The sequence below is a fragment of the Coregonus clupeaformis genome, chromosome 1 (assembly GCF_020615455.1).
Source record: "Coregonus clupeaformis isolate EN_2021a chromosome 1, ASM2061545v1, whole genome shotgun sequence".
Classification (NCBI taxonomy): Eukaryota; Metazoa; Chordata; class Actinopteri; order Salmoniformes; family Salmonidae; genus Coregonus; species Coregonus clupeaformis.
This window is the reverse complement of record NC_059192.1, coordinates 60203084-60213542: the sequence shown is the minus strand read 5'-3', so window position 1 is coordinate 60213542 and position 10459 is coordinate 60203084. Positions and strand designations below refer to the sequence as shown.

At 47.5% G+C, this 10459-nt stretch overlaps 1 protein-coding gene across 1 annotated transcript in view; it reads left to right on the top strand.

Annotated features, from left to right (window-relative positions):
* Positions 1 to 3271: 3271 nt before the first annotated feature.
* LOC121571332 (serine-rich coiled-coil domain-containing protein 2-like) overlaps positions 3272 to 10459 on the top strand; it is a 121247-nt gene continuing 114059 nt past the window's right edge. The window contains exons 1-3 of the mRNA XM_045210938.1: positions 3272 to 3294; positions 7763 to 9138; positions 9509 to 9717. Of these exons, the coding sequence (XP_045066873.1) occupies positions 3272 to 3294; positions 7763 to 9138; positions 9509 to 9717 (1608 nt within the window). The remainder of the gene's footprint in view (positions 3295 to 7762; positions 9139 to 9508; positions 9718 to 10459) is intronic.

Sequence of the window (10459 nt, the reverse complement as noted above, 5' to 3'; positions counted from 1 at the left end):
TTCAGTGTTGCTTGCCTCGAAGCACGCATAGAAGTCATTTAGCTCATCTGGTGGGCTTGTGTCACTGGGCAGCTCGCGGCTGGGCTTCCCTTTGTAGTCTGTAATAGTTTGCATGCCCTACTACATCTGACAAGCGTCGGAGCCAGTGTAGTAGGATTCAATCTCAGTCCTGTATTTACGCTTTGCCTGTTTGATGGTTTGTCTGAGGGCATAGCAGAATTTCTTATAAGCGTCCGGGTTAGAGTCCTGCTCCTTGTAAGCGGCAGCTCTACCCTTTAGCTCAGTGCGGCTGTTACCTGTAGTCCATGGCTTCTGGTTGGGGTATGTACGTACGGTCACTGTGAGGACAACGGCATCGATGCACTTATTGATGAAGCCGGTGACTGATGTGGTGTACTCCTCAATGCCATCGGATGAGTCCCGGAACATATTCCAGTCTGTGCTAGCAAAACAGTCCTGTAGCTTAGCATCTGCGTCATCTGACCACTTCCGTATTGAGGTAGTCACTGGTACTTCCTGCTTTAGTTTTTGCTTGGAATCAGGAATCAGGAGGATAGAATTATGGTCAGTTTTGCCAAATGGAGGGCGAGAGAGAGCTTTGTTCGCGTCTCTGTGTGTGGAGTAAAGGTGTTCTAGAGTTGTTTTTCCTCTGTTGTTAGAAATTAGGTAAAATGGATTTAAGTTTCCCTGCATTAAAGTCCCCAGCCACTAGGATCGCTGCCTCTGGATGAGCATTTTCTTGTTTGGTTATGGCTTTATGCAGCTCGTTGAGTGCGGTCTTAGTGCCACCATCGGCTTGTGGTGGTAAATAGACAGCTACAAAGAATATCGATGAAAACTCTCTTGGTAAATAGTGTGGTCTACAGCTTATCATGAGATACTCTACCTCAGGCGAGCAAAACCTTGAGACTTCCTTAATATTTGATTTTGCGCACCAGCTGTTATTAACAAATAGACACAGACCGCCACCCCTTGTCTTACCTGAGGCAGCTGTTCTGTCTTGCCGATGCATGGAAAAACCAGCCAACTGTATATTATCCATGTCGTCGTTCAGCCACGACTCGGTGAAACACAAGATATTTCAGTTTTTAATGTCCCGTTGGTAGGATAGTCTGGAACGGAGCTCATCCAGTTCATTCTCCAATGATTGTATGTTGGCCAATAGGACGGATGGTAGAGGCGGGTTACCCACTCGCCGACAAATTCTCACAAGGCACCCGGACCTGTGTCCCCTGTATCTGCTTCTTTTCTTCATGCGAATGACGGGGATTTGGGCCTGGTCCGGTATCTGGAGTAAATCCTTTGCGTCCGACTCGTTAAAGAAAAAATCTTTGTCCAGTTCGAGGTGAGTAATCGCTTTACTGATATCCAGAAGCAATTTTCGGTCATAAGAGACGGTGGCAGAAACATTTTGTACCAAATAAGTTACAAGCAACGCAAAAAAACACAAAAAATAGCACAAGTGGTTAGGAGCCGTACAACGGCAGCCATCTCCTCCGGCGCCATTCTTCTATACAGTGGTAGATGAGGGAGTGTGATGACGTGTATGCCGGCTTACAGTTTGTGTGAAACTATCAATCAGATGAGGGAGTGTGATGACGCTTATGCTGACCGGCTTGCAATGGCAGACGAGAGACATGCATTTCTTTTGCCTAGTGATCCATCAATGATTTGGTTATTTATTAGCTATAATAAAACCAACCGTTCGAAATGCTAAGTGATAATCGGTTGTCTTAACCCAAAATAGGTTTACTCCAATATTTGCATTGCTTTTATCTTGATTTTAGATTTTTATTTTCAAAATCCACAAGTAATCCAACAGTAAAACTTACACAGTTTCACAGAAATTGTTATTGCCAGATTTTTATTTACATTTTAGTCATTTAGCAGACGGTCTTATCCAGAGCGACTTACAGTTAGTGAGTGCGTACATTTTCATACTGGCCCCCCGTGGGAAACAAACCCACAACCCTGGCGTTGCAAGCGCCATGCTCTACCAACTGAGCTACAGGGGACACTGAGCTACTGAAATCTTAAACCCTGTTACTTTATTTGGCTCCAAGTCACTTACTTTATTTATTGAACTTAACATAGCCTTACAGACCACCTTTTTGGTATTTTGTACCAGTTTCCATCACTGTACAAAGGCATGGTCCTCAAGTTATGGAAGATAGCAAAACATTTAATAATAATAATTGATTGGACTTTTCTAGACACTCAATGCTTTTAATGGTGTAAGGGGAAACTCACCACCCTAATCCCACTTGCATACTCTTTATTTTTCTTTATTTTATTGGCCCATCCACCCCCCTCTTCGAAGGACAAAAGTAACTTTGTTTTTACATTTTTGTTTTTTACAGATATGTTGTTACATATACAGTACCAGTCCAAAGTTTGGACACATACTCATTCAAGGGTTTTTCTTTATTTGTATTATTTTCTACATTGTAGAATAATAGTGAAGACATCAAAACTATGAAATAACACATATGGAATCATGTAACCAAAATGTTTTTAAACAAATAAAATATATTTTATATTTGAGATTCTTTAAAGTAGGAACCTTTTGCCTTGATGACAGCTTTGCACACTCTGTGCAGGGAGCGATTGACAGACAGAGAGGAGCAGCTAATGGATATACTAACGGAGGAAGTTATTTCTGATTTCGGGTTTCGGTCAGGGCCGGGCCTTAAATTTGGCAGAAGCAATCACGCCTGGGTAGGGTAGAGCCTGAACATCGCGGGCATGGGTAGGGCTTAAAATTCATGCCCGTGCAGGGCTTCCTTCTATTAACATATCTCCCCTATTCATTATTTAATTAATTCATTATGGTCTGATAGTCTGAGTTGACCAACTCTTGAGCCACATTACACTATAGTTCCCATAATTTCTATAGTTCCCATAATCTTTTTGAGGGATTTCTCTGATGATAGACAATGAAAAAACAATGGTGCCTGTGTGCATGGCCCTTACACTTGGACGAGCGACAAGAGAGACATTGTCTAGCAGCTTATCCCATCACACGCACATGAAAGAAATTTACCATACAATATCCCTGTGTCTGATAAGCCTGACATGCAAATCCCCCTCCTCCATGACCCTCTGACCTTCTTATCTTCTTAAGGGGAGTGGCACGTATAGCAGCAGCAGCAGGGTATTAAGAACAGCACTTATTATTATCATTATGTAGTGGGCTGCTTTGTGCGTCTGTGTGTGGGCGTGTGCTGCCTCGATATAGCCTCTGTTCTGGAGCTGATCCAAATTATTAGTAATGGGTCTGGAGCTGATCCAAAGGTGCGGACTCCGACCGCACAACCTTCACTTTACAGGGTAGGGGCCGGGTGGGCATTCCGCCTCGGAGGCAGATCCGGCTCCGGGCGTGACGACCTCATACTCTCCGCCTCCCTGTTGCGCCCCTGGTCTGGTCTGGACCTCGGCGCGCTGCTTCCCCTCTCCTTCCTCCCACGATACGCCAGGCCCTGTCTGGACCCTGGTGTGGGAGACCCCGAACCTGGAGAGGGGCTGACGTCATGGTCTGGACTGGAGCCGCTGACCGGAGCTGGATCAGGCACCGGTGGAGCGGACTGCTCTGGCTCTGGAGTTGCGCAGCTGACCGGAGCTGGATCAGGCACCGGTGGAGCGGACTGCTCTGGCTCCGGAGTGGCGCAGCTGACCGGAGCTGGATCAGGCACCGGTGGAGCGGACTGCTCTGGCTCCGGAGTGGAACAGCTGACCGGAACTGGATCAGGCACCGGTGGAGCGGACTGCTCTGGCTCCGGAGTGGAGCAGCTGACCGGTGCCGGACCAGGCACCGGTGGAGCGGACTGCTCTGGCTCCGGAGTGGAGCCGCTGACCGGAGCTGGACTGGACCCCGGTGGAGCGGACTGCTCTGGCTCTGGAGTGGCGCAGCTGACTGGAGCTGGATCAGGCACCGGTGGAACGGGCACGGGCCGTGCCGGACTGGACAAACGCACCACTGGTCTGGTGCGAGGAGCAGGCACGTGCCGGACCTGACTAGGAACACGCACCACTGGCTTGGTGCGAGGGGCAGGAACGGGCCGGGCTGGACTGGCGACGCGCACCACTGGCTTCGTGCGAGGAGCAGGAACAGGCCGGGCCGGGCTGGCGATGCGCACCACTGGCATGGTGCGAGGAGCAGGAACAGGCCGGGCCGGCGACGCGCACCACTGGCTTGGTGCGAGGAGCAGGAACAGGCCGGGCCGGGCTGGCGACGCGCACCACTGGCTTGGTGCGAGGAGCAGGAACAGGCCGGGCCGGGCTGGCGACGCGCACCACTGGCTTGGTGCGAGGAGCAGGAACAGGCCGGGCCGGACTGTGGAGGCGGACTGGAGGTCTAGAGCGGAGAGCTGGCACAACCCGTCCTGGCTGGCTGCCCACTTTCGCACTACACGTGCGGGGTGCTGGCACAGGACGCACTGGGCTGTGTACGCGCACTGGCGATACAGTTCGTAGAACTGGCGCAGGATATGCGGGACCAAGGAGGCGTACTGGAGACCAGGAGCGTTGAGCCGGCACACCCCGTCCTGGCTGGATGCCCATCTTCACACGGCACGTGCGTGTTGCAAGCACAGGACGTACAGGACTGTGCCGGCGCACTGGCGACACAGTACGTAGCTCCGCATAACACGGAGCTTGCCCAGTCATATGCCTCTTCGCGTGAGTACGGGGAGTTGGCTCTGCTCTAACCCTAGGCTCTGCCAACCACCCTGTGTGCCCCCCAATTTTTTTTTTCTTGGGGCTGCTTCTCGGCCTTCCTCCTCGACCGGCCTCCTCCGTTTTGCCATTGCTCCTCTCCTGCCTGGGCATCTAACTTAGCCCATGGTCATTTCCCCGCAAATATCTCATCCCATGACCACAAATTGTCCACCTGTGACATGGCCATCCGCTCCGCCTGGGCACGCTGCTTGGTCCTTGTTTGGTGGGATCTTCTGTCACGTTCGTCTAATGACGGGTCAGACCAAGGCGCAGCATGATATACGTACATGTTTATTAAACCAAATAAACACAACGACAAAACAATAAACGAAACGAAACGTGAAGTCCAAGGTAGCACACACAACATACCTTACACGGAACAAGATCCCACAACTCAACAGTGCCAATAGGCTGCCTAAGTATGATCCCCAATCAGAGACAACGAGCGACAGCTGCCTCTGATTGGGAACCACACCGGCCAACATAGAACTATACATACTAGAATGACAACCATAGAATATACACAACACAGAATATACACACCCTGACTCAACATATATGAGTCCCCTGAGTCAGGGCGTGACAAGGCTATTAAAATAACTCAGTCTAATCACTGTGCATGGCTGAGCGCTTAGTGGCATAGGCCTGCAGGCTACATCAGAAACATTTATTTTATTTTCTTTGCACGTGAAAGATGTGGCCTTTTATAAACACATTTCACTTAATATGACTGGAGATATTAGCAGAATATATTTTTTGATATGACAAATGACAGGGCCTACTCTGCTGATACTGACAAACAGATCAATAAAAATGACCTTGTCTTGAATTCAACCATCTAATCTAAGCCTACGAGAAGGGGATACACAAATTGTACAATATTACGTTAATCTAGCCTGGAGGAAGACATTATTGTCCCAAAAAAAACTTTCCAGTGGCACTGACACAATGATAATCTGTTGAGAAAATATATGAACATTACAGCATAGGACAAAGGCCTCAATTGAATAAGGGGCAATTACACTGGTACGGAATTATGCTGAGACTCCGATTTTTCACTTTAAAATGTATGCCAAACAAACAACATTTACTGGAAAAACTGTGCAAATGCAAAGTTTAGTAACATAATTACTGTATATAATCTCCCGTATATAATCTCTGTTACCAAATGTTGTATCTGCATAGTTCTTCCTGTAAATGTGTTTTTGTAAAATGTTCTGTGGAATTTGTTCAAAGTAGCATAGAGTTGTACGGTTTGTTAAACTTTGAAATCAATGGTTTTTGTTTGATATACATTTTCAAGTTAAAGGTCACCGTAATTCCGTTACCTTGGCATTGCCATAGGACAACCTACTGTGTTGACTATTGGTTGTTCCAGGCCAACAATATATTTAATCTATATATGAAGCTAGAACACCTGAATGAATTAAACACAACCAAACAATCAACAGCCCTGATGGTATAGGGGAAGGGAAAGGGGGATACCTAGTCAGTTGTACAGCTGAATGCATTCAACTGAAATGTGTCTTCCGCATTTAACCCAACACCTCTGAATCAGAGAGGTGCGGGGGGCTGCCTTAATCGACATCCACGTCTTCGGCGCCTGGGGTATAGGTGACCTGAAGAAGTGATATTCTAACATCAGGTGTGCTTTGTATTTGTTGTTTATGTACAGTAGGTTCACCAGCTGACCTTTATCAAGACACCCATGTCGACTGGATTCCCACTGTGAAGATGAGCAATGCTGCAGCAGTACGATTTCTACTTCTACTACTTCCTTTTCCAGATATGATGGTCGTCATGACAAAAGTTCCCTCTTAAACTGAATGAAGGGTGTAGCAATAACTGCTGATTAAACAGAAACACCGTTTCACATTAATATATTTATGTACACATGTATGAATATATAAAATGTAATTTGGAACAACATGTAAAATACTATTGTTTATGATATTGTAAACACACTGTACTTTAATAATAGGCTATATTGTTATATGGGTGAAATAACAAATATTTTGTGTCTTCTCTGCTTTGCCTTGCCCCATGGAATAAAATGTATTTCTTATAGCCTAACTATTCTTTCTTTCTTTTACAATTTAAAAACATTTAGCGTAGAGAATGTAATTGTTGTGGTAGTCTTTGGCAAACCATCTTCATTATCACGGTGGCACCTCCAAGTGCCACTCAGACCTTCTGGGAGAAAAGTATCTGGCATTGAACTTGGTAGTAGTATTTGTGTGTATGTTTTAAGCTAAGGATCCCATCATCTCCTGCTTCCAGACATTTCACTACCTATATTACAAGGGTTGGATTTGCACTAAACAATTTCATGTCAGCACAAGGTACAACTCTGGTATAATGATTAGCGTCATATACATTGTCTACTGGTGTCGTTCTTAAATTGAGAACATATAGCTCAACAATATGTAAACAGTTTGAGAGTTAAGCTATTCTCTCTGCTTCAGATGCACAATGTCAAGGGCTGCATTGCAAATGCCCATAAGGCTAATGCCATCATACTGTAGGCCTATGGCCCATTATCATCAGCTACAAAATGGGTTCACATGGCTGATATCCTGAGAGAGAGTGAAATTCAAATAAAACTAATTGGAGAGCTTACAACTGAACAAAAAGGTCATGTTTATCTGAGAATACAACACAGAAACACAGACAAATTAGAGACCAATTCCCTTCCCCTCTTTATTGCAGAATTGTGATCTGTGATTAATCAACATTGACACTAGTTCATCTTGAATAATAGTTTTAAGTTAGCAATTAAAATAAGTTGATGTCGTTGTCAGTGGGCAAACATACAAAATCAGCAGGGGATCAAATACTTTTTTCCCTCACTGTACGTTTTCGTTAGAAGACCGATTTTCGGGATGTCTCATGGTCTGACAAACAGACTTTAGTACCAATTTTTTTAGTACCTAAATTTCATTTTATCTCTCTCTCTCTGTCTCTCTTTCTCTGTGTCTCTTTCTCTCTCTTTCCCTCTCTCTCTCTGCAGCCCTGTGTGACACTGTGCACCTCCATGACTGTGCAGGCAGCTGTTGGAAAAGAAGGCTCCCATCAAGCCTGCCATGGTGTCCAGACTGCCTATGTTCGGGGTCCGACCAGCCACAGGGGTCACCAGCCCCCTGCCCAATGGAACCACCCAGCCCACCCCTCCACCCCAAGATGGCAAGACCACCCCCCCAGCAAGACCCAGTTGGGTGGTCGGTACCTCTTCCTTCTCTCTAAAATGGAGAAAAGACGGTGGTAGTACTCCCACCACCACCACTAACCCTGAAGATGGTGCATGTCCAGAGGAGCGAGGGGACAAGACCCAGACTCAGCGCTCCACAGGGGGGAGGGAGATCAAGAAACCCTCGCCGTCCACCCCTAAGGGGGTCAGGAGGTCTGGTTTGTCTGTGTCCTCTACTTCTACCCCCAAGGCCATCCCCCGCCAGCCCACAAAGACAAGCCCCAAGGCAGGGCCCAGACAGGGGCAGAGCACCTCCCTCTGTGGGGGCCCCAAACCAGGCCAGAATGGAGCTACTGCTGGCTCAAGATGGTCAGGCTCAGGCCTGGTGAGGCCCCGGGCCAGCTCCAGCTTCCCTCGCAGCAGCTCTAGAGACAGCCTCTGCCAATCCAGTGACAGCCTTAAGTCCATCGTGCAGGACAGCATGGTGCGCTCACAAAGTTTCACCCACTTCAAGCAGATCCCATCCCCGACCAACCTGCCTATGGCATCCTCCTTTTCCTTTAATCGGACAGTGGAGCTGGCCAAGCCTCTGGCCAACACTCAGCTACAACCACCCAGGACAAACCACATCAAACCCCCCCAGATGTCGAACGGAAGGCTGGGCCTGGGGATGGGCCTCGGCCTGGGGATGGCGCTGGGGCTGGGACTGGGGATGGGGATGGGGATGGGGGAGCTTCAGTATCCTAGGAGACCCTCTTCAGCCTGCTCCCCCTCCACAACCCCTAGTGCCCTGAAAAAGCCTCTCCTCCCCAACTGTGTTCTTAACAAGCCCTCTGCTCTGGGCTATAGACTGACACGGTCTGGCCAGGCCAAGCAGCAGAAACCCCTGTTTACAGGGAGGGTGACAGGGGAGGTCAGGTCTGGAGGGGTGGGGGGTGGGGATAGGGCAGAGTCAACCCCCCTCACCCTCACCCCAGATCCCCTCAGTGACAGTGACAGGACCTCAGGGGGGCAGCTCAGGGGGACAGGGGAGGGGCTAGAAGACATGTCTCTCTCCTCAGCCTCATCTCTCTCTCGAGGAGACACCAGCGAGGAGTTCTTGGATGACTTTGATAACCTGACTGATGGGGACGGGGATGTACCTGACAACAGGAAGAGAGGTAGTACTGCCACTCAGATCCGCCTGCGTAGCTTCCTGAATGAGACCATGGACTGGGCTGTGATGGGCCTCTCAGGTAGGCTTAAAAAAAACCCTGCTAGAATCACATCGTCTTCACCTTCCGGAGACACTTGAAACCCCACCTCTTTAAGGAATACCTGGGATTGGATAAAGTAATCGTTTTTTTAAATAAATAAATAAATAAAACATATTGTAAAGTGGTTATCCCACTGGCTATAAGGTGAATGCACCAATTTGTAAGTCGCTCTGGATAAGAGCGTCTGCTAAATGATGTAAATGTAAATGTACTGTTGTGATTTGTTATTACTAGTTGCCACAATTGACAACTCTAGTGCTCTTAATAACACTACTCCAGTCCCGCGATTCCTGACAGTCAGTAAAAGGTACAGTATGAACTGTTTGACCTGTGTGTGTCCCCTGTGCAGGGCAGAAGGAAGAAGTGGGGGTGAGGGCATCCCTTGGCATCAAGTCCCCAGAGAGGGGAGACTTCCTCCAGAGCAGCTCATCTCTGGAGCTGTCCCTCTCCAACAGCTCAGAGGGCACCTACATGTGGGACGAGGAGGATCTGGATCCCCTAGGACGGAGCATGCACCCATGTGAGCGCTACGACGACTCAGACCACCTCAACAGCATAGTGAGTCAACGCTTGGTTTGCCCCAGGGTACCAAATTCATACACACATGAAAACACCTATACTACCGGTCAAAAGTTTTAGAACACCTACTCATTCAAGGGGTTTTCTTTATTTTTACTATTTTCTACATTGTAGAATAATAGTGAAGACATCAAAACTATGAAATAACACATATGGAATCATTTATTAACCAAATAAGTGTTAAACAAGGTAGGGGGGGTGGGGGGTATACAGAAGATAGCCCTTTTTGGTAAAAGACCAAGTACATATTATGGCAAGAACAGCTCAACTAAGCAAAGAGAAATGACAGTCCATCATTACTTGAAGACATGAAGGTCAGTCAATACGGAAAATGTCAAGAACTTTGAAAGTTTCTTCAAGTGCAGTCGCAAAAACCAAGAAGCGCTATGATGAAACTGCCTCTCATGAGGACCGCCACTGGAATGGAAGACCCAGAGTTACCTCTTCTGCAGAGGATAAGTTCCTTAGAGTTACCAGCCTCAGAAATAAATGCTTCACAGAGTTCAAGTCACAGACACATGTCAACATCAACTGTTCAGAGGAGACTGTGTGAATCAGGCCTTTATGATCGAATTGCTGCAAATAAACCACTTCTAAAGGACTCCAATAATAAGAAGAGACTTGCTTGGCCCAAGAAACACGAGCAATGGACATTAGACCGGTGGAAATTTGTCCTTTGGTCTGGAGTCCAACTTGAGATTTTTGGTTCCAACCACCGTGT